The sequence below is a fragment of the Rhincodon typus genome, chromosome 1, assembly GCF_021869965.1.
Source record: "Rhincodon typus isolate 14 chromosome 1, sRhiTyp1.1, whole genome shotgun sequence".
Taxonomy (NCBI): Eukaryota; Metazoa; Chordata; class Chondrichthyes; order Orectolobiformes; family Rhincodontidae; genus Rhincodon; species Rhincodon typus.
In genome coordinates, this window is record NC_063332.1 from 75,125,241 (window position 1) to 75,150,768 (window position 25,528).

Consider the following 25,528-nt stretch of genomic DNA (forward strand, 5'->3'; position numbering starts at 1 on the left):
AAGTCCCAAAGGATTGGCAGTTTTCCAAACAAACATCCTAATTTAAAAAGGATGATAAATATAGTTAACTATAGGACGATTAATTTAACATCTATCAATGGAAAAATTGTATACTTTATGATAAAGGATACAATAAAGCTTTTAGAATAACATAATATAACCAAGCAGGCTTCATGTAAAGGAAATCATGCCTGGCAAATTTATTAGAATCTTTGAGGATGTAATAAGCAGGATAGATAAAAGAGAATGAGTAAATGTTCAGATTTCTAAACAGCTTTTGATGAGGTGCTGTGGATAAGGCTTCTTAAGACCCCATTGAGTTGGGGGTATTTTATTAGTATGGATAGAATATTGACTAATAAATAGAATACAGAAAGTTGGAATAAGGAGGGCTGTTTATAGGATGGCAAACTGTAACTAGTGGAGTGCCACCGGGATCAATGTTGGGGCACAATTATTTAAAATATATAGCAATGACTATGATGATGGAAATGAATGTCTTATCACTAAGTTTAAAGATGACATAAAAAATAGGTGGGAAGGCAAATGGTGAAGATGATACAATCAGTCTGTCGAGTAATATAAACAGATTAAGAGAGTAGGGCAAAACTTAGCAGATGGACTATAATGTGGTAATTTGAGAAGTTTGTGCTTTGGCAGGAAGAACAGAGGGTTGAATACTATTTAAATGGGGAAAGACTGCAAAAAGCTGCAGCATCTAAGGATATGGCAGTTCTCATGCATGAATCACAAAAAGCTAGCATAAAAATTCAGCAGGTAATAGGGTAGACAAATGGAATGTTTGCCCTTATTTCAAAGGGAACGGAATAGGAAGTCTTGCTAAAATGATACAAGGTACTAGTTAGACCTCACATAGAATACTGTGAAAGGTTTTAGTTTCTTTACCTAAGAATGGCATTGGAGGCAGCCTGGAGGAAGTCCACCAGGTTGATTCCAGGCACATAGAGATTTTCTTATGAGGACAGGTTAAGTAGGTTGGGCCTGTACTCAGCGGAGGTTAGAAGTGTGACAGGCAACCTTATTGAAACATACAAGATTCTTAGGCAGTTTGATAGGGTGAATGCTCAGAGGTTGTTTCCCCTTATGGGAGAGTCTAGGACCAGACAGCATAATCTCCAGGTAAGGAGTTAGCCACTTAAGACAGAGACAACGAGAAATTTATTTTTTTGAGGGTAGTAAATTTTGTGGAATTCTTTACTGCAGAGGCAGTAGAGGCTGTGGCATTGAGTATGTTCAGTGCTGAGATTGACAGATTTTTAATAAAGGGTTATGAGGAAAAGGCAATAGAGTTAAGGATCATCGATCAGACATGATCTCATTGAGTGGTGGAGGAGACTCAATGGGTGAATGGCCTACTTGTGTTCCTGTGTCTTATAGTCTAAATCAGAAACAAAGACCAACTTACTCAAACAGTATAATAACCTCAAATTTTTATTAATGTTTATTAAAAATTTTAATAAATAGGTACTGGGTTAAATACAATTGGCAAAAAAAACTCCAAAAGTTGGCATCTAGTCAGTACTAAAACAAAAATATAAACAAATCTAAAATCATTTAAATAACAAAGATAAACTGAAGATAATTTAATGCAGTTCAAAATTTGGAATACTAAATAAATCTTACAGGTATGCATCACGAAAACAAATGTCCACTTAAGTGAATCTGTACCATTATCCAAAACTTCACTTTGTAATGACAAACAGCTGTAAAAATTTGAGGCAGCCATATTATATGACATTAGGACCACAGTCCTGGAATATCTAACTGGATAATATGAATAAAAGATCTTATTTTAATGTGAAAACCATCACTTTTTAAAATCAGTAACCGGTTTCACTTATTTTATTCCAGTGGAATCTCCATGGCATAAGGAAGTCTAAGCAAAATATACTTAATCAAAATATAAAGTTGCCATTTAATAGTTACTGTATATAGTTATGAACTACACTCATGAAATCAATACTGATTTCTTAGTAGCTATGTTAAAACATTGTTAAATCCAGCCTAAGAAGCTCATTTGCATTTATTAAACATGTTATTAGCCCATTTTACTACAGGTATGCCTCAAGAGAATATCAAGATGGTAAAATCTCAGTTTATATTGTATGGTCAAGTATAAGATGACACATCAATGACAGTTATTAATAAGAAGAGACAATTTTGGGAATGGTAGCAAAAATACTAGTCACAGCTACTGAGAACAAACATATTAAAAAATAGCTTGTATATAAAACTGAAATCCTAATTCAATACAAAAATATCTTTGCAGAATAAAAAAAATCTTCATTATGACTGACAGTATAGTACAGATATTTACAGCATAAAATGGGCATTACATAAGATTGAATAAATCTCAGTGCCACATTTTATTGGGCCTGTTTGAGAGATTATATAGGAAAATATAAAATTAATAACACCATATTTAGATTCAATAATTCAGTAAACTTTAATTCACATTGTTTATAAAGGAGTATTCTTTTTTCCTATTTGCTTCATATATCATCTTGTAGCTTTACTGTAGCTGGAAAAAAACTGTTTTATGGTTCACTTCTCATTATATTAATATGGTAGATTTGATCCTGTGAAGTATATGTAAGCTCACGAAAGTAATTATGTACATATGTAAATATATGCTCAATAAAGATGTTAAGAAAATCTATTTGAAAATTGATCAATTGCAATCTCCAATTCGAATATTGTGCAGTCATTTGAAAATGAGAAAGGGCCTAAATGTTGCTGCTGTTCTGTCACACATCACAGAACAAAAATATGGTTGGGCAAGCTCTTTTTTTTTTAATAAGCAGTGTAATGCAGAAGTTCAAACCTACTTTAAGCACAGGCTAGATGTTATCTGAACAATTGGAAAAATGCTGATATTTTAATAACACTAAAATGTTAAACAAGCTGACAAATGTGTATAGAACATTGAAGTGTCATGGAGTTATCACAATTCACTCCAATGACTAGAAATGTAATAAAAAAAATTTGCCTTGAACTTAGATTGCTTCATTTCAAAATTCTGCAGAGTGATGAAATCAATACTGCAAAAGATTCAGCTTGCAACTTCAGATACGCTCTTTTGGTGAGAACTGTAGCTCCATTTGTGAAACATTCAACTGGCTTTCGTAAAGGATACTCCTTAAAACAAACTTCTAAAACCAGGAAGAAAAAAATAGTCAGAATTTTTAATTGCAACATGTAATCAAACAATTTCAAATTTTATAAAACTTTGTATGAACCTGTGTTTGAGACAATTGAACTTTATATATGAGAAAATGACACACTATTTGGCCTTAAATATATGCTGCATCATCCCAACTCCATAAATGCATCCCCTCCCCACTTCATTTCTCCATCCAAAGGTATGTTACTTCATTAAAAAAAATGCATTCATATGATATAGGATTAGCTGGGAAGGGTGGCATTTATTGCCCAATCCTAATCGCCCTTGAGAAGGTAGTGTTGAATTGCCTTCTTTAGCCACTGTAGGCTACGTGGTGTAATACATCCACAGTGGTCTTGGGGAGTTCAAAATCTTGACTTAGTGATGGCAAAGAAATGGCAATATAGCTCCAAATCAGAATGGTGTGCGATTTGGATGGGAACTTGAAGATGCTGGTGTTCCCATGTATATCTCTGCTGCCTTCTAGGAGTGGCAATTAAAGCACTCCATACATATGTTTAACTGTATCATATTTTTGGAGTTCTTTTCTTCAGCCTATCTTTCTAGTTATCCTTGTTCTGTATGTTAATAATGCTGGGCCAGGAGGCAGACACCCATGACACTGTTGAGCTACTAAGATTTAAAAGGTCCTAAGAATTACTTTGAACATTTCTGAAAATGCATCCTGTAGACACATTGAATGCTGGGAAAGAAAAGAGCTAATTAAATGTGAAGCCTAATAAAAACTAATTCCATACCAGGTGTGGAAAACATACCTGCATGGCTACAGATCTGGAGATCATTTCTTTAGGGATGTTAGAACCTTTGTAATTTTTCTTTTTTAAAAATTACCTTTGGTTGAAAATGTGAGCAGCAGTTTGTTAAAAAAAAGAATAAACAAACTGATACTTGTTTTTAAGACATGGCCTGGAAGTTAAATGCACATTGATTCTTGCTTAAAGAACATTATAGACATTTTGGATCTAGAGATGCATTGTGTTCAAGTGTTGGCAGATGTTTGGATATTAACAGGGCCATCACAGGACAGTGCCTAACACTCTAACAAAATGAATGTTGAAAAAGCACAAAGAGAAACCAAAGTTAGCACTTTTTTTTTGTCAGAAGGTTGTGAAAGTTACAGAATGGAGGTTTGATTGCATTCTGGTTATCTTCCCATTAGTGACTTATGGCAAGTTCAGAGAATAGAATCTCAGTTATAAGAATTGAATAAATATTCCTCAGAGCCAATGGAAACTATTTACATTGACTTGTGACTTCAGAAATCAAGCAAGATATAATCCCAAATGCCTGTAACACTATGCATCGTGGAAACTGTTCAAGTGATCTGGCCAGTTACATCTCTTATTTATTCTTTCAATTTATCCCTTAGCTGTGTCTGTCTATGTGTGAGCGTGCGCTATAATCAAAAAAGACTGTGTATAAATTACAGACACTCATTAGATTACCTTGTTATTTAACTTTACTCAGCTAAAGCTACTGCATTAATAATAAATTAATTCTTTCTTTTAAGCTACAAACACTTGGTAACTCGTAATAGTAATTCAAAACATATGGTTTGAAACCATTGAGGCAATTTTGATGGCCATTAAATGCTTTAATTTTACCATGCTCCAAAGACAGGGATGGGTGGGGGGCAACTAGAGGTGGGGGGTGGGGTTTATTTAATTTGGCTGTTGGTCTCTGTGTCATAACAGAGGACATAAAGGTATTATGCCTTATCTGTACCACAGCTTTGTTATCAAAAACCAGAAAGCCAGACAGTAAACAAGTAAACAGAGATAACAAGGTGTAGAGCTGGATGAACACAGCAGGCCAAGCAGCATCAGAGGAGCAGGAAAGCTGACGTTTTGGGTCTGGACCCTTCTTCAGAAATGGGGGAGGGGAATGGGACTCTGAAATAAAGAGAGAGAGAGGGGGAGGCGGATGGAAGATGGATAAAGGAGCAGATAGGTGGAGAGGAGACAGACAGGTCAAGGAGGCAGGGATGGAGCCAGTAAAAGTGAGTGGAGGTGGGGAGTTAGGATGGGGGTTGGTCAGCCAAGGGAAAACAGACAGGTCGAGGAGGCGGGGATGAGGCTGGTAGGTAGGAGGTGGGGGTGGGGTTTGAGGTCAGAGGAGTGGATAGGTGGAAGAAAGGAAGGACAGGTTAGGGAGGCGGGGACAAGCTGGGCTGGTTTTGGGATGAGGTCGGGAGTGTGGAGATTTTGAAGCTTGTGAAGTCCATATTGATACCATTGGGCTGTAGGGTTCCCAAGCGAAATATGAGGTGCTCTTCCTGCAACCTTCGGGTGGCATCGTTGTGGCACTGGAGGTTTCTGGGAGATGATGTTTTGGTGGTCGGGGGTGGGGTCATGATCAAGGGGGCGGTAGGAGGAGGTGTTAGAGAGCTGGCGCCTGGCCTCAGCAATGTAGAGGTTCTCACGTACCACCCCACCAACCTCCAGATTCAACGCATCATCCTCCGCCACCTGCAATCTGACCCCACTACCAAGGACATTTTTCCCTCTCTACCCTTATCTGCCTTCCGGAGGTACCGCTCTCCCCGCAACCTTCCCCCTCACCTCCATCCCAGGCCCCAGGAAAACCTTCCACATTAAACAGATGTTCACCTGCACATCTGCTAATGTGGTATACTGTATCTGCTGTTCCCATTGTGGCCTCCTCTACATCAGGGAAACCAGCTCTACACCTTGTTATCTCAGATTCTCCAGCATCGGCAGTTCCTTCTATTTCTGAGTAAATGAGTAACCTGTGTTTCATTGAATTAGACATCATTAGGAAGAACAATAGGGGTCTCTTGCAAATGTGATTTTCTTTATCTTGTCAACACTGAAGAATCCCTGTGTAAAATTGGAAGATGCATCACTGACAGATGATGACGTTTAGAAAATTACTTTATAATGCTATAATAGAATATAGCTAGATAGAAATGGGGCATTTAAGCCCCTGAAATGAGGGAAGTGATATTTCATTTAGCTGGTTTAGACAGTGCCATCAGATGAAAAGTTAATTCACCAAGATACAAAGATTCTAGGAGGAATGAATAGCATCTCAACAGGGTATAGACCCCAGTGTTCTCACTGAGGTTAATGAATAGGGTCTGGCGATGACACTTTGCTTCGTTGTCAGGAATATCTGCTCTTTGATCAAAACTTGCAAGCATAATACTATACTATTAACGTGTAAAAGAGTAAATAAAACATTAAATTGCAACGAGATATTTTGATTATCTAGCACGTCTCATATACCACGAGACTGTTAGATTTTATTCAGGGTTTATAAACTACTCACTTGTCATTTAACAGTCAGTACAATAGTCTGATACTTTTTTAGGCGAGCCCATATCGTGTGAATGTGAAACAGGGCTCACTGATGTTCTGAGTGGAGATAAGGAGCTGATGGTAGTAGAAAGGCCATGCCGACGCATCTCTTGAATTGCACGCTCTCTGTGGAATGAACAATTTGACAGACAAAAAGATCCCTTATTTCTGAACATGTCTTCTGGAAACTGGTGACTTCAGTAACTTCATTTTGTGAAATCAACAGCACATGCTAAGCAAATAATTACTATAATACAAAGTAACATTCTGTCAAAATGGTAATGTGTAGCTTTTGGAAACATAGAATCCCTACAGTGAGGAAGCATTTGGCCAATCGAGTCCACGATGACCAATGAAGAGCATGCCACCCTGACCCACCTCCCTACCTTATCACTGTAACCCTGCATTTTCCATGGCTAATCCACCTAGCTTGCACATCCACGGACACAATGGGCAATTTAGCATGGCCAATCCACCTAACGTGCACATCTCTGGACTGTGGGAGGAAACCGGAGCTCCCAGAGGAAACCCAGGCAGACACAGGGAGAATGTGCAAACTTCACACAGACAGTCAGCTGAGGGTGGAATTGAACCTGGGACCCTAGTGCCTGTGAGGCAGCAGTGCTAACCACTGAGCCACCGTGCTATGGTGGTAATTTTTCTCAGCTACATAAACCTATGACAGATCATTAAAGGACGATACAACAGTGAAAACACAATAATCTGTTCTCTACAAGTTAACACATTTTAAAATCCTCAAGTAGTTCAATATAATCATTAAATCTACTTTGTATTTTAAACATTACCTTTCAAAACGTTCTGTCGTTAGTTGACGTTTGATAAGGTCAAGCTCCGCTTGAAGTTGCGAAGACTTAGCACGAAGCTGAGCTATTTCTCTATTCTGGCTTGATCTGAGAGTAATTGTTAGTTACATGAGATATAAGTAATGCATCAAAACTTTACAAACAAATCATCAAATAGAGTAACAATTTCAGATTCAGTCGTCCAGATTTTTCACGAGATATGCTTGTACTCAGGCATAATAGAAGTGGACTTGTATAACTGCATTAGAAGCAATTCATCAGACCTTCCTCATTCTATCATTTTCAGGATTTACTACTGAAAGCACTACATACTTGATCTTATATATAAAATTGCACAGAAATTACAACACAGCCACAAGCTCTTCAGCCCAGCCTTTCATTGCTTTTGTCTTCTGCGCAAACAGTCATCATAACCTCATTTGCCCATCCTGTACTTTGCCTTTCATGAAGGTATCAGTTATGGTTCAGTGGTAACATTCTGCCATCCAAGCCAGAAGATGGCGGGCTCAAGCCCCACTAAGAATTGACACAAAGCATACATACACACATACAACACTCCGGTACAGCTCTGAGGGAGTGCTGCACTGTGTAGTGCCAACTTCTAGTTGGTTCATTAATCAGAGTTTCTATCAGTCTTCAGGTGAACGTTAAGTACATCATGGTAGATGAGTATGAGTGCTCTCTCAGGACCCTGATCACCAATTATCCCAGCAAGTCTCTGCAGTGGATCTTGAATTCACAACCTACTTACTCAGAGGAGAATGGTATCAACCTAAATCAGTGATACCATGGTGAAAAACAATCTTAAGGCTGTGAAATGTCTCTACTTAAACAATACTTAAGTTTGATATGATCAGTTAAATTACATCAGTTCAAAATGCTGGAGGTCTTAGAAAATATATAAGTGGATAAATCTCCGGGATCTGATCTACTGTATCCCAGGATGCTGTGGGAAGTTAGGGAGGAAGTTACAGGGGTCCTTGCAGAAATATTTCTATCATCTATAACTATGGGTAACGATGCGCCTTTGTTCAAGAAAGGATAGAAGGAGAAGCCTGGGATCTATTGACTTTTGAGTCCAACTTCAGTGGTGGGTAAGTTGTTGGAGGTAATTCTGAAAGATAGAATTAAATGCATTTGAAGAGGCAAGGAAAGATTAAGGAAAGAACAGCATGGTTTTATGCGAGTGAAATTGTATCTCACAAACTTGACTGAGCTTTTTGAGGAAGTAAACAAGATTATTGATGAGGGCAAAGTCCTACCACATTGTTTACTTGGATTTTACTAAAGCTTTTGACAAGGTTCTACATGATAGACTAATTAGTAAAGTTAGATCACATGGGATTCAGGGTGAGCTTGCCAATTGAATTCAAAATTGGCTTAACAGCAGGAGACAGAGTAGTGGTGGAGGGTTGTCTTTCACACTGGAGAAGGTTACCAGCGGTGTTCCATGGGGATCAGTGCTGTTTTGTCATTTATATAACTGATTTAGATGAGGATACAGAAGGCATGGTTAGTTAGTTTGTGAATGACACCAAAATTGGTAGTACAGTGGACAGTGAACGAAGTTATCTTTGTAATCTCAAGAGATCTTGATCAACTGGGTCAATGGGCTGAGGAATGGCAGAAGGAGTTTAGTTTGGATAAACGCAAGGTATTGCATTTTGGTAAAACAAACAAGGACAGGACTTATACACTTAAAAATAGGGGCTTGGGTACTGTTTTAGAACAGAGAGACATAGGGGTTTAGGTACATAGTTCTTTGAAATTTGTATTATAGGTAGACAGGGTGGTTAAGAAGGCATTTAGCATGCTTTCCTTCATTGCTCAGGCCACTGAGTACAAGAGTTGGATGTCATTTTGAGGTTGTACAGGACACTGTGAGGCCTCTTCTGGAGTACTGTGTCCAATTCTGGATGCCCAGAATGGAAGATCTACCAGGATGTTGCTGAGAATGGAGGATTGGAGTTAAAAGGAGAGGCTGGGACTTTTTACACTAGAGCATAGGAGTCTGTGGGGGTTGGGGATGGGGGTGACCTTATAGAGGCTTGTAAAATCATGAAGGGTATAGATAAGGTGAATGGCAGATGTCTTTTCCCTAGGGTGAGGGATTTCAAGTCTAGGGGGCATATTTCAAAGGTAAGAGGAGAAAGATTTAAAACAGACATGAGGGGCAATTTTGTTTACACAGAGTGATTCATGAGTAGAATGAACTTCCACGGGAAGTGGTGGATGTGGGTACAGTTACAACATTTAAAAGATATTTGGATAAATACATGAATAATAAATGTTTGGAGGGATATGGGCCAAGCACAGGCAGCTCAGACTAGTTTAATTTGGGATTATGGTTGGCATGGACTAGTTGGACTGAAGGGTCTGTTTCTGTGCTGTATGACTCTATCACATAAAAGACCAAGATTGGAAAATCAGCTGGTCAAAGTTCCAACACTGCAGAGGCCAGAAATCTAGGTCAATTGTCCTGGTGTTGCTACAAGAATGGTGAAAAATTGAGGTTCATACCTTCACCCTCACTCAAAGCTTCCAAACCCTAGGTCACAAACAAAATACATGTCTAGTATGTTTAAATTGGATAATGAGTAAATGTACACTTTGCTCAGAACAATTTCTACCACTATTTGACTCCATTTCTCTAACATTTACTATTCCCCAGAGAGATTGTATGTAATTCAATTCAGACAGTGCAACTGAAACCATAATATATGTTGAAGTGTTTTTGGCAAATCAAATTGGGCAGGAAAATAATTCACATTTTTGTTTTTAGATGTTATCTATTCCCAGAATATAAATTTAAAAACTTCTACTGAAAATGCAGATACATAAATCAGTTAGAGACTGATTTATTTCTATTTAATACTTCTCATTTGTTTTAAAAAGCCTAAAGTGATGTACTTCAATTGTCTAACTTGTCCTCCGGCAAAGTTCTCTGTACATAACACTAAAACAAAAAGGATTCTTCCTGACAGTGTATGCAGATGTGACTGAGTTACAATTTCTGTACAATTTTATGTATAAGGAGGTCCGGTGTATTGTGATTCAGGAGTAAATTGTGAAACTGATGGTATGAGCAAAGTCTGTACGGGTAGGGTAGGGTGAAAAAGAAAAGAGCACACTTGAACTGAAAACTCTTTGTGTAGTACTCACATTAAAGAAAGAATTAATGCTGTTGAATTGAGATTAATTGCTCATTGCCTTAACACCCTATTGACAAAAAAGTCAGACTCAGTGCACAGAAACAGACCCTTCGGTCCGACTTGTCCGTGCCAACCAGTTATGAGAGAACATAGAACAGCACAGCACAGGAACGGGCTCTTCGGCCCATGTTGTTGTAAGGGAAACTTGCCCCTCACATATCCATTGAACATTCCCCCTCTCACCTTAAATGCATGTCCCTTGGTATTACACATTTCAACTCTTGGGAAAAACACTGTCAATCCTATCTATGCATCTCAATTTTATAGACCTCTATCAAGTCTCCCCTCAGCCTCTCCTGACCCAGGGAATACAACCAGAGTTTCTCCTATCCTTGTAACCCATACACTTTAAACCAGGCAGCAACCTGGTAAACCTCTTCTACACCCTCTCCAAAGCCTCCACATCCTTCCTGTAATGCAGTGACCAGAACTGAACGCAATACTTTAAGTCTAGCCTAACCAAAGTCTTATAAAGCTGCAACATGACATCATGACTCTTGTAAAAACCAAAAGAACTGCGGATGCTGTAAATCAGAAACAAAAACGGGAATGGCTAGAAAAACTTGGCAGGTCTGGCAGCATCCATGAAGAGAAATTGGAGTTAACATTTTGGGTCCAGTGACCCTTCCTCAGAACTTCTGAGGAAGGGTCAGCGGACCTGAAACATTAACTCTGATTTCTCTTCACAGATACTGCCACACCTGCTGAGCTTTTCCAGCAACTTCTGTTTTTGATCCTGACTCTTGTACTCAATTCCCTGACCAATAAAGACCTATAGTACCCTAAACAGATCTAGTCCCTTTTGCCAGCATTTGGACCATATCCCTCTAAACCCTTTCTAATCATATACCCATCCAGATGCTTTTTAAAACATTGTAATTGTACCAGCCTCCACCACTTCCTCTAGCAGTTCATTCCGTACACGCACCAGCCTCTGTGTAAAGAAGTTACTCCTCAGGTCCTTTTTAAATCTTTCCCCTCTCACCTTGAACCTATTCCCCACGCCAGGAAAAAGACCTTGTCTATTCATCATATCCATACCCCTCATGATTTTATAAATATCTATAAGGTCACCTCTCAGCCTCCAAAGTTAGCCTCCAGCCTATTCAGCCTCTCCCTATAACTCAAACCCTCTATTCCCAGTAACATCCTTATAAATCTTTTCTGCACGCTCTCAAGTTTGCCAACATCATTCTAATGGAAGAGTGACTAGAATTTTACACAGTATTCAAAAAGTGGCCTCGCCAATGTCCTGTACAGCTTCAACATGACATCTCAACTCCTTTACTCAATGTTCTGACCAATGAAGGCAAGCATGCCAAACGCTTTCTTCACCACCATCTACCTGTGACTCCACTTTCACGGAATTATGCACCTTCACCCCTAGGTCTCTTTGTTCGTCCTCACCCACCAGGGCCCTACCATTAATTTTGTAAGTCCTGCCCTAGTTTGCCTTTCCAAAATGTTACATCTCACATTTATCTTCTGGCCCATTGGCCCATCTGATCAAGGTCCCATTGTGCTCTGAGGAAATCTTCTTCACTGACCACTCTAACATCTATTCTGGTGTCATCTGCAAACTTACTAACCATGCAGATCCATATCCATTTATATAAATGATGAAATGCAGTGGACGCCGCACCGATTCCTGTAGTACACATTGGAAATTAAGATTCTAGACAAATTCTAAGAAGTTATAGTAAAATTATTGAACGACTTAGCAGATCTCTACAAAATTTCCATCAGGTAAAAAAGACATATATTACTCAAACAATAACAGACACAGGAATGGACAAAAAAGTGAGAGACAAATGCAACGGAAAAGGCGGGGAGGGGGGGAAGAAGGAGAGAGCAAGAGAGCAAGGGAGAGAGCGAGAGCTCGCGAGAGAGCGAGAGCGAGAGTGAGAGCTCGCGAGAGTGAGTGAAGCCATGAAAGTCTGTGTTTAAGAGACGTTGGTGAGTGTTATGGAATTTACATTTATACACTATTTTTGTTATATTCGTAATTTATTTTATGAATTACTTACACTAAGTATGCACAGTAATGCATCTGTGTGATACAGTATCTCAAACAACGGCATCAAGGTCTTTTCTTCCTAGCTCTGATAGAATCATAGAGTCATACAGAAACAAAACAGATCCTTTGGTCCAACTTGTTCGTGTCGATCAAATTTCCCGAACTAAACTACTCCCAGTTGCCTGTGTTTGGCCCATATCCCTCTAAACCTTTCCTATTCACGTATCCATCTAAATGCTCTCGTTACCAATTACAAAAGATCTGATCTACCACAACAGAATCCATTCTTGGCAGGTGCTGCACATGTCTGCTTCAGTCTGAAAACCTGTAATCCGTATTTTTCTTGTATCTGAACTCTGGCTTCAACACTGATTCCTATGGGAAACAAAGCTGTTTTGCATAGAATACTGTTTTAAAAGAATGCAATACCAACTTCGAGTGAATACTACCTATCTTGCAGTTATAGTTTGATTTAATGCAAATCTGTATTTTTAAGGGACTGAATTCAGATTGCCCAAGTTCACAGCAGGTAGGAAGATTGCAACCTAAGTCACTATAATTGTCTGGTCTGATTTTGAATTCAAGAGCTTGAGGTGAAAGGCTAGTTTCTAATCCACTTGTTACAGATCCTGCTTTTTGAAATGATTTGAAGAGAAGACTACTCTAACTACATTGTGTCCTCCCATAGCCATTCAGGGGTTGAGCAGATCTTACAATTTAAAGGCTGGTAAGTAATCACTTTAAAATTATCTCACTGCTAAAATTCAACTCAAAATCTATTTCATTTTGAATTTTTGAGGATCGCGTACTTTTTTTTTTTGCAAAGCTGAACGTAATCAATTGTAAAACTTCAGCATCTCTAACAGAATAAACCCAATTTAGAGATTGCTGAAATCAGTAGGTAAGTAACTTTTCTTCTCCCCCATTCTCCCCTGCCCCATCATCAAGGTAGTCATAATTATCCAGCGATACAGCATAGAAATAGGCACTTTAGCCCACCACGTCTATGCTGACCAGCAAATACCAAACTAACCTAATTTACCTGGTCAATAGCCTAATACGCCCTGGCATTTTAGACACTTCTCTAAATGCTTCTTAAAACGTTGTGACATTACCTGCCTCCATCATCCTGTCAGGCAGCACGTTCCGTATTTCTACCACCCTCTAGGTGAAAAATCTTTTCCTCAGATATCCTCTAAACCACTTGTTCCTCACCTTAAGCTTATGCCCTTTGTTCGTAGGCATGTTTGCCATGGGGAAAAGATTCTCACAATCAACCCTGTCTATGTCTCTCATAATTTTGTATACCTCAATCAGAACCCTCTTAGCCTCCTCTGCTTCAGAAACAAACTCAGCCTATTGTGTCTCTTCTCATAACTGAGGCTTTCCATCCCAGGCACTTCCCCACTCCAGTGCAATCAAGTCCTTCTGACAGTTTTGTGACCAGAACTGCACACAGTATTCGATCTTTGGGCTAACCAATGTTTCATAAAGTTGCAAGACTTTCCTGCTCCTAAATCCTAAGCTCCGGCTGGTGAAGGCAAGCATCCCGTATGCCTTCTTCACCACCATGTCCACCTTCAGGGATCTATGGGTTTGTACACCAAGGTCCCTTTGTTCCTCAGTACTCCTTAAGGATCTACCATTCATTACGCAAATCCTTCCATTATTACAACTCATATTTACCAGGATTAAATTCCATCTGCCATTACCTGTTAATCAATATCAGATTGTAGCCCGAGACCAGCCTCCTCACTATCAACAACACCACCAATTTTTGGTGTCATCTACAAACTTATACCTTCTACATTCACATCCAAGTTGTTACATGTACATAACAAAAGGAATGGGTACCAGCACTGATTCCACCGATGGTCACAGACATCCAGTCATGAAGAAAACAACCCTTTTTCTCCTTTTTGCAAGCCAATTTTGATCGGTCAGCTTGCATTGGATGCCATGGGCTCTTACCTTTTGGAATCATAGAATCCCTCCAGTGTAGAAAGAGGCCATTTGGCCCATTGAGTCTACACTGACCCTCCAAAGAGGATACCCCCCACACCTATACTGCATGGATTTTTTTTTAAAAATCACATCTAACTCACCTAACCCACCCTGCACATCCCTGGACACTACAGGGGAATTTAGCGTGGCCAATCCACCTAATCTGCACATCTTTGGACTGTAGGAGGAAACCAGAGTACTCAGCGAAAACCCACACAGACATGGGGAGGACGTGCAAACTCCACACAGACAGTCGAGGGTGGAACTGAACTTGGTCTCTGGCACTGTGCAGTAACAGTGCTAACCACTGTGTTATGCTACCCTTTTGGACCAGCTTTCCACATGGGACCTTGTCAAAAGCCTTACTGAAGTCTGTGTGAACCTCATCATCTGTACTTCATCATCAGTATATTTAGTCATCTTTTCACAAAACTCAACTAAATTAATCAGACAGGATCTCTTTCCAACAAATCTGTGCTGACTATCCCTGATTGCTCCCTGCCTTTCCAAGTGTTGTTTAATCCTGTTCTTCAGAAATTTTCCAATAATCTCCCTACCACTGATGAGAGACTAACTAATTACCTGGCCTAAAGTGGTGAACTTCTTGAACAAAGGAACCACATTAACTGACAACCAGTCACCTGGCACATCACCTGTGGCCAGCAAATATTAAATATCAGCACCAAGGCCCCAGCAATCTTCTCTGTTGCCTCCCATAGCAGCCTGGGTTACATCTCATTGGCCACTGGGGATTTAGGCACCTTTATGCCCACTAAAACATCTAATATCTCCTCCTTATTAACCTTAACATGCTCTAGAACATCACCACCCCAACTGAAATGTCCAGTTACAATGTGCTTCTCCTTTGTCAACATAGCTAAGAAATATTCATTTAAGACCAATATCCTCTGGCACATATTGCCACTTTGGTCTCTAATAGGTCCCACACTTTCCCTGGTAATCCTTTTGATCTTAATATATTTATGAAATGCCTTGGGGCTTTCCTTAATCCCATTTGCCAAAGATATTTCATGCTTCTCTTTGCCCACCTAATTCCCCTTTAAAACAACCCCATACACTCTAAGTTTTGGGAGGCCTGTAGTATAATCCCAGCAAAAGGACTGCCCTTTTTTTTATTTCTGGGTTCTACCCAGATGGCCTCATCTGAAGACCATTCATAGACATCCTCTGCCATTATTGCAGCTGGTGTTCTTTATCGATAATGTAATGGTCCCACTTCTCTTATACCACTCCCAGTCATGTCTGAGATTTCTATACCCAGGAATGTTGATCTGCCAGTCCTGTCCTTCCTTCAACCATGACTCAGTGATTGCAACAATATCGTATTACCATGTGCTGACCAATGCTCAAAGTTCATGCAACTTGTCAGTCAGGCTCCTTGCTTTAAAATACATACAACTTAGTTTTCCTGTCCTCCTATGTGCCTTATTATGCCCATGTCTACTCCACCTATTGGATTATCTTCATATTCCTTCTGAACCTTGCTCCTGCCTTTATACCTACTTTGTGCCCTATTCCCCTGCCATATTAGTTTAAAACCTCCCTAACAATATGAGCAAACCTCCCAGCAAAGTTATTAGACCCATTCCAGTTCAGGTATAACTCATCCACATCCCACCTAGCCCAGAAGCTGTCCCCGCAGCACATGACATTCTAACTTTAGTAGTCCTTTTCTTTAGTCAACTACCAACTCTCTAAATTTCTACTTGTAATGATTGGAAGGAGGGCCAGGTGGATGTCATTGACTACAAGATCCTTGATTGGGGTTGTTAACCTGGGCCAAACAGGGAGCCCTAGCTGACAGACATAAACAGGAGATTAGGGGCTCTTGTGGTGCAGAGGTAGAGTCTCTACCCCGGGACAAGGAGGCCCGAGTTCACGTCCCACCTCCTCCTGAGTTGTATAATAACCTCTCTAAACAGGTTGATTAGTAAAAAAATAAACAGGAGATTCAGAGAGTCTCCTCATTTTAGTGACTGGCTTAGAGCTGGCTGTTCAGAATCCTTGCGGTGTGCACATGTAAATAAAGGGTGACTTGGTGATAGGATACCTGCCTCTGTGCAGTTATTTCACTATTGCAGGATCTTTCCTTTTCTTAATCCATATTGTTGGTACGGACATGTATCAAGACTACTCTCTGTTGAGCTTGCTCCTTCAGAATACCCTGCAGCCGCTCTAAGATATCCCAGAGTCCAGCACCGGGGAGTATTTGACAGAGTATAGCATTAAGGAGCCTGAGAAAAACTAGAGTGATTTGGAATTGAAGGGTGAGAATTCTCTATTGGATGAAGTCATACCAAACACAAAGGCAGTGGTTGTTGAAGGTCCATCACCTCAACATCAAGACATCCCAGCAGGAGCTCCTTAGTGTAATGTCGTAGGTCTACGCAACTGCCTTTGCTTCAGCTACGATCTCCATTCCATTATAAGGACAAAAGTGGGGATGTTCACTAACGATTGCACAATGTTCAGCACTATTTGTGATTTCTCAGATGCTGCGGTAGTCTGAGTCCATATACAACAAGACCTAGACAAACATCCAAGCTTGAGCTGACAAGGTGCATTAAAAACATTCATGCCAGACAATTGTCAGGCAATTGACATCTTCAACAAGGGAGAATCAAACTTTTGCCCTTTACATTCAATAGTATTACCACTACTATCAATGCCCTGTGGGTACCATTGACTAAAAATGGAACTGGACTAGCCACATAAATACTATGGGTACAACAGCAGGTTAGGGACTGAAAGTTGTGCAGCAAATACCTCACCTCAGAACTCTCCAATACCTAGATGACTGCAGCTCCAACAACTCTCAAGAAGCTTGACACCATCCAGGACAAAGCAGTCCTGCTGACTGGCACCCCATGCACCACCTTGAACACCAATGTTATGTACAACAATGTATACCATCTTTTAGCTGCACTGCTAACTCACCAAAATTCCTACAACACCTTCCAAACTCACAACTTGTAAGACTTAGAAGCATGGCAATACCACCACTTTCAAGTTCCCTCTCAAGCCATATGCCATCCTGACTTGGCAATACATAGACACTCCTTCACTGTTGCTGGGCAAAATCCTGGAATGCTCTTCCTAACAGCGTTGTGACTGACCCCATAGCCCAGGAATTGCTGCAGTTCAAGAAGTCTCATCACTTCTGAAGGGAAATGAAGAGGTGGGCAATAAATGGTGGCCTAAATATTGACACCCACTTCATATGAACTAATTAAAAATAAAGAGATAACATGTATTCTTGTAATTTCCTTAGCAATACTGTACTCCAGAAGCAATTTGCTGAACAAAGCTTTTGATGTTGACATCAAATAAATGCAAATACTATTTACTTTTCCTGCCAGGACATGCAACAAATTTTGTCAGATATAGTATTTAAAGAACTAGCTATATACATGATGTGTCTTTTTTCAGCCTATTTTTCTTTTAATATAAAATTGTTGAATGCTTTCTATATAAATGTGGTCAACATTTTAAGGCAGAAGTAGATGGATTCTTGATTATCAAGGGATGAAAGATAATTGAAGAAGAATGTAGAGTTGAGATTAAATCACTTCAGTCAAGATCCTGTTGAATAGTGTAGGCTCGAAGGACCAAGTGGCCTAGTTTCGCTCCATGCTCATATGTGAGGAAAAATCAGGATTCTTTTTGTGGTAGTTTCTATATTTAGAAAGAAGCACTGATATAATAGATACTAATACTAATAAATAATTACCACTCACACTTTGCTCTCTGCTAGAGTCAGCTTGTCTCCAAGAAGCTGTATTTCTGACTCTTTTTCATTCTTTGACAGATGATACTGAAACTCCTTTTCTCGAGTTGATGTCAACAATGTCTCAAGGTTCTTTACTGTGACCCGTTCAGTACACATCTGTTTCTTTAAAACTTCAACTTCGGACTTCAAATCTTCCAGTTCACTTAAGGTCTAGACAGACATGAAGAAGAGTTTTAAGTAGATTCAAAACATGCACCACTTGTCCAATTCTGACTGATAAGAGAAGACTAAATAAATCAATCTTCTACACTGTTCTAATGAAGTTCATTGCAAGTTCGAGGATAGCTTTGAATCAGTGCTTTGCAATCTTTCACAACACTGTGTGAAACTGGTCCCAGCTTCTTTCAGTGGTAGCGGTTGGCGATGATTCTGATATTCCTGTAGTTATGGACCAGACCAAATCCCCTCAAAATATATTAAGATGATAGCCTAGACGCTAACTTTTCCTTCTTTTAAACACAAGTGCCAGGTATTGTGTTCCAGATGCAATTCGATTGGTCAAACTACAAGTTTCATATACTCTAGTTAAAATATAATGAAAGAAAGAAGAAACTGGAGTAACAACTCTATCGGAAAACTTAACAGAATAATAGATTATTTAACTACTAAACAATAACTGTTCCAAAATAGTAACATGCCATAGGTACATCCTTGGCAAAGGCAAATACAGTTAAATAGATTTGTCTCATATGCAATTCTCTAGTCCAGGAGGAAAAACATCAAGAGAAAACTCTGAGGGAGAGAGTAGCAGGGAGAGATGTACTGCAGCTTCTAAACCCAGCTACAAGACCTCAGTAACTGCTACTGAAATACTAAAACTAAAAATTCTGGTTCTGTGGGAGCTTGACCCCATCCACTCAGGCTGCTTCTTTTGTTCCAACTTTTAATAAAAATCCAAGGCCTCACAAGCTGTTTACTTTATGGGCTTCGGAGCAGACTGCCAGGTACCTCTGTCACAACCTTTCTTCTGAAAAAAAACCAGGACAAATTATACCTCTTAAAGCCATAATACCATCACACTATTTATAACTCCTGTGGCACATCTTTTGTGTCATTATTTTCCCATCACCATCTCCTTATACCACTATTCCTTTGTCAGTCCTCCCTTTCACCCTTCCATGTAATTTCTCTTTTGTTCTTTTCAAACAACTTCTTTGCCTTTAGCTTTGTTTAAAAACTGTTTCGCTTCTCTTTGTATTTCTGTTCTGACAAAATATCATTAATTTGAAATGTAAACACTGTTTCATTCTCTAGATATTCTGCCCAACCTACTAAGAATTTCCTTCACTTTCTGTTTTTATTTCAGATTTCTTGCATCTTATATTTTGCTAATGTAGATGTAAGTTATGCTGACAAAGTATGAGGTACTATACATTAGTAGGATAAATAGGTGCCACATGTATTCCATGATTAATGCTAAACTAATTCAAGGACAAAGCAGAATGAGATCTTAAATAAAATAGAAAGTTTACTTTCTGGAGAAACCCAGCAGGTTTGGCAGCATCTGTGGAGACAGCAACAGAGTAAACATTTTGAGTCCCATGATATTTCTTCAGCATCCACCCAGCAATATGGAAAATTGCCCCAACACTGTATTGTGCACACAAAATGCAAGACAACTCAAACCTGGTCAATTACAGCCCTATCTGGCTATCCCCAAACATCAGTAGAGTGATGGAAAGTGTAATTGACAGGGCTAACATGCAGATTTAATCACTGATGCCCAATTTAGCCTTGCAGTTCGTGACCACATTACACTCAGTATGAAAATAGGCAAAAGAGCTGAACTCCCTAGTTGAGGCAAAAGTGACTGGCCTTCACAGCAAAGTTGCATTTGACCAATTGTGATATCAAGGAGCCCTATCAAAATTAAAATCAATTTGAATTAGAGAATATTTCACCCCCAGGGCATCACTGCAGGACATCGTCAAGGTAGTATTCCAGGCCCCGTTATCTTCAACTACTTCATTAATAACCATCATAAGAGTCCAAAATGGGAATGTTTATTGATTACTGCACAATATTCAAAAACATTTGCAATTCCATCTATTGAAGCAAATTGTGTCCACGTGCAGCAAACATAGACAACATCAGGGTTTGGACCGGTAAGTGGCAAGTAACATTTCCTTCACACAAATCTCAAGCTATGACCATCTCCTCTTGACGTTCAATAGCATTACCATCACTGGATTCCCCACTATCAATATTCTAAGATTACTACTGACCAGAAGTTGAATTGTCCATTTAAATATTGTTGCTACAGCAACTATCCCTCTGAGGGTCCTGCCAAGGCTATAACTTTGCCAACGCTTTTTGCAGCACTGACTTGGAGTTCCGTGCAGAAGACAAAAAATTAACAGGAACTCTACTTAGGTCATTAATGTATCGTAAATGAGTAGTGGTTCCAATGCTGATATTGGAGGAATACTGCTGGAGAGCAAATTCTATTCTGAAAATCAACTGTTCATTACTATTCTCTAATTTACAGCTCTACTTCTTTTAACCCCATGGGTTTAATTTTTGTTAACAAGTCTATTAGGTTGTACTTCATTAATTGCCTTCTGAAAGTCTATATAGGCAGTTTGAAGGAGGCAGTGGCGTAGTGGTTATATCAGTGGCATGCAGATTTTACAGACATGGATTCAAATCCCATCACAGTGGATGGTGAAATTTGAATTCAATAAAAAAAACTGGAATTTAATAGTCTAATGGGGACTTTATATCCTTTAGGAAAGAAAACCTGCTGCCCTTACCTGGTCTGGGCTACATGTCACTCCAGCCCCACAGAGATGTGGTTGACTCTTAACTGCCCTCTGGGCAATTAGGGATGGACAATAAATTCTGGCCTTGACATTAATGCCCACATTCCACAAACAAATTAAAATTAAATTTCAACTAAATTACCCTCATCAATACTCAGTCACTTCAAAGAAATTGATTTGTCTTGAATAAATTTCCATATAATAGCCTATATTTTTCCAAATCCTAACTAATTTAATTCTGGATTACTGTCTCTAAAAATTTTACCATCACTGTTGGGCTCAATGACTATTTCATTTTTTTAAAAACTGGACTGTAGTATTTGCAGGGAAGGCTAAACAGCAGTGGATGAAATATATAGAGGAACTTCAAAACTGATCCTTAATGTCTGGACTATAAGTTAAAATGCTAAAAACAGCAGACTTTCAGTCTGGAAATAAGGTGTCTTATACATCATTATATAGAAATTAATTAAACTCATGGAAAAATTAATCCTTATGTTACTTTATATTTTAAGAGGAAAATGGAAGTATATAAAGATCCAAGGCAGTAAAAGATAAACAAATTATTTATATGAGGAAGCTATAATTCACGAAGAATTTGGGAAACAAATTTAGAATAGAACAGAGATGGCAATGATAGTGGAATCGCTTATAAAATGACTGGATGCTATCATGAGAGGACCTTTAGGATTTTTCTGGATGAGTGAATTATGATGTACTGAATGGCCTCTCTCACTTGTAATTATTTTGTGAAAACAGTAAGAATCTATGCGAAAAGGATTTATGTTGTAAACATGAGGAAATCCGGAAATATACAAAATGCAATCCAAGATTAGGTACCGATAGAAAACTTGGACCTTGAGTACATATGAAGTAGAAGCCCTCATTGTTTAATATCACCAGTACCATCAAGACAGGAGATCAACCCTATTTCAGTGGAGGGTGCAGGAGGGCATGCTCAGCACCAGAGAGCAGCAGCAGGCATATCTAAACATGATGTATCAACCTGATGAAGCTACCAAGTAGGACTGCTTGCATGCCAAACAGCATAAGCAGCAATTGATTGACAGAGCTAAGCGATCCTACAACCAATGGATCAGATCCAAGCTCTGCAGTCCTGCCACATACCATTGTAAATGGCTGGTGACTATTAAACAATCATTGGAGAAAGAGGTTCCACAAACATTCCCATGTTCAATAATGGAAGAGCCCAGCACATCAGTGCGAAAGAGATGGCTGAAGCATTCTCAGCAATCTTCAACCAGCATGGATGATCCATCTCGGTCTCCTCCAGTGGTTCTCAGCATGACAGATGGCAGTCTTCAGCTTATTTGATTCACACCATGTCATATCAAAAAAACAGTTGTGGATCCTGACAACATTTCAGCATTTGTACTGAAAACATGTGCTCTCGACTTGCTGATCTCCTACCCAAGGTGTTCCTGTACAGCTACAACACTAGCAAAAGTCCGGCAAGATGGCAGCAGGGTACGTTGCTCCATTCGGAGCTCCACTCTGCTCACCAGTTCTCTTTCTCTTTCTTTCTTTGCCCTTCCTTTTCTTTTCTCCCTTCTTTTCCCTCTGTCTGTAGTAATACTATTCCTCCCCCACCCCTTTTAACTACCCATCTTAAGGAGTCAGGAAGGAGCTGGGTTGCGACCGGGAACCACACGGAGGGAGCTGAAAGCGTGGGTTGTGACCTGCAGCAACAGCGGATCAAGTGTGAGCTGGAGCAACGGCGGCAGATCAAGAATGGGCTGACAAGGCCGGGCTGATGAGGCAGCGGTAGCGAGATCAGGCCAGTGAGGCAGCTAAGAGTAGGATGCTGGCAGAGGCATGGCGAGGGCTGGACCATAAGACATAGGAGCAGAAATTAGGCCAGTCCGCCCATCAAGTCTGCTCCGCCATTCAATCATGGCTGATAAGTTCCTCAACCCCATTCTCCCGCTTTCTCCCTGTAACCCTTGATCCCCTTGATAATCAAGAACCTATCTGTCTCCGTCTTAAATATACTCAATGACCTGGCCTCCAAAGCCTTCTGTGGCGGTGAATTCCATAGATTCACCACTCTCTGGCTGAAGAAGTTTCTCTTATCTCCGTTCTAAAAAGGTCTTCTCTTTACTCTAAGGCTGTGCCCTTGGGTCCTAGACTCTCCTACCAATGGAAGCATCTTCCCAACATCCACTCTGTCCAGGCCATTCAGTATTCTGTAAGTTTCAATTAGATTCCCCCTCATCCTTCTAAACTCCAATGATAGAGTCCCAGAGTCCTCAAACATTCCTCATATGTTAAGATTTCCCTTCCTGGGACCATTCTCGTGAACCTCCTCTGAACCCATTCCAGGGCCAGTACATCCTTCCTGAGATATGTGGCCCAAAAGAAGCACTGAGTGGGACTGCAGCAGTGGAAAGGCAAGTTAGACTCTCTTAAGTTATCCTTTTTTTCTTATCTTATTCTAAGCTAATGTGAATGGCGCCATATATGTACAGCGAAGGCACACACTTTTCTCTGTATTTTTACATTGAATACATGTGACAATAAATGATTCAAAAATAAATCTACCTGACAATGTGGAGAATTGCCCAGGTATGTTCTGCACGCAAAAAGCAGGACAAATCCAATATGGCCAGTTATCGTCCGATCAGTCTATTCTCGTTTGTCAGCAAAATGATGGACAGTGCCATCAACAATGCTATCAAGGAGCACCTATTCAGCAATAACCTACTCACTGGCGCCCAGTTTGGCCTCCACAAGGGCCGCTCTGCTCCTGACCTCATTACAGCCTTAGTTTAAACATGGACAAAAGAGCTGAATTCCAGAGGTGAGGTGAAAGTGACGCCCCTTGACATCAAGGCCACATTTGAACGGATGTGGGATCAAGGAACTGGAAACAATTGGAATCGGGTGCAAATTCTCCACTGGTTGGAGTCATACATAGAATCACAGAATTCCTATAGTGTGGAAGCAGGCTATTTGGCTCATCAAGTCCACACTAACCCTCTGAAGAGCATCCCACCCAGACCCTCCCGCTACCCTATCGTTGCATTTCCCATCCTAGATACTATGGGCCCTAGATACTACTACAATTTAGCATGGCATATCCACTTAACCTGCACATCTTTGAATTGTGGGAGGAAACTGGAGCACTTGGAGCAAACCCACGCAGACACAGGGAGAATGTGCAAACTCCACACAGACAGTCACCCGAGGCTGGAATCGAACCTGGGCACCTGCCACTGTAAGGCAGCAGTGCTAACCACTGAGCCACTGTGCCACTGTACCTGGTACATAGAATAATGTTCATGGCTGTTGGAGGTCAGTCAATCCAGCTCCAGGACGTCTTTGCAGGAGTTCTTCAAGGTAGTTCCCTAGGCCCAACCATCTTCAGCTGCTTCATCAACGACTTTCCCTCCATTATAAGGTCAGAAGTGGGGATGTTTGCCGACGATTGCAAAATGTTCAGCACCATTTGCGAGTCCTCAGATACTGAAGCAGTCCACATTCAAATGGAACAAGATCAGGGCAATATCTAGATACAGTAAGACAATATCTAGGCTTGAGCTGACAAGCAGCAAATCATATTTACACCATACAAATGCCAGGCAATGACCATCTCCAATAAAAGACTATCATTGCCTCTTGACATTCAATGGGGACATTCAACCATTATTGAATCCCTCATTATCAACATCCTGGGAGTTACCATTAACCAGAAACTCACCTGAATGTACCATATAAATACAGAGGCTACGAGCAGGTCAGATGCTAGAAATATTGTGGCAAATAATTCACCTCCTGATTCCCCAAAGCCTGGCCATCATCTGCAAGGCACAAGTCAGGAGTATGATGGAATACTCTCTGCCTGGATGATTGCATCTCCAGTAACACTTAAGAAGTTTGACACCATCTAGGACAAAGCAGCCTGCTTGATTGGCACCACATCCACAAGCATCCACTCCCTCCACAAGTAACGCTCAGTAGCTGCAGTGTGTACCAGCTACAAGATGCACAGCAGAAATTCACCAAACCCACTGCCACTTCTTTCTGGAAGGACAAGGGCAGCAGAAAAATAGGAATACCATCACTTGCAATTTCCCCTCCAAGCCACTCACCATCCTGACTAGGAAATATATCGCTATTTCTTCATTGTTGCTGGGTCAGAATCTTGGAATTGCCTCCTGAGGGGTAATTTAGGGCCTACCTACAGAACATGGGGAGGTGATGGCCTTGTGGTATTGTCACGGGACTGTTAATCCAGAGACTCAGAAAGTGTTCTGGGGACCTGGGTTCGAATCCCGCCATGGCAGATGGTGGAATTGGAATTTAATAAATATTTGGAATTAAGAGTCTATTGATGACCATTGTCGATTGCT

At 40.2% G+C, this 25,528-nt stretch overlaps 1 protein-coding gene across 2 annotated transcripts in view; it reads right to left on the bottom strand.

The window, feature by feature from the left end:
- Positions 1-1,438: 1,438 nt before the first annotated feature.
- Positions 1,439-25,528, bottom strand: part of cep135 (centrosomal protein 135) — a 63,773-nt gene continuing 39,683 nt past the window's right edge. Inside the window, exons 13-16 of one of the 2 annotated variants that reach the window (XM_048599825.1) lie at positions 18,341-18,543; positions 7,332-7,436; positions 6,497-6,651; positions 1,439-3,173 (exon numbers count right to left, since the gene is read on the bottom strand). In XM_048599825.1, coding sequence (XP_048455782.1) covers positions 6,504-6,651; positions 7,332-7,436; positions 18,341-18,543 — 456 coding nt within the window. In that variant the 3' untranslated portion in view covers positions 1,439-3,173; positions 6,497-6,503. The remainder of the gene's footprint in view (positions 3,174-6,496; positions 6,652-7,331; positions 7,437-18,340; positions 18,544-25,528) is intronic. The other variant, XM_048599828.1, reaches the window with a different exon arrangement.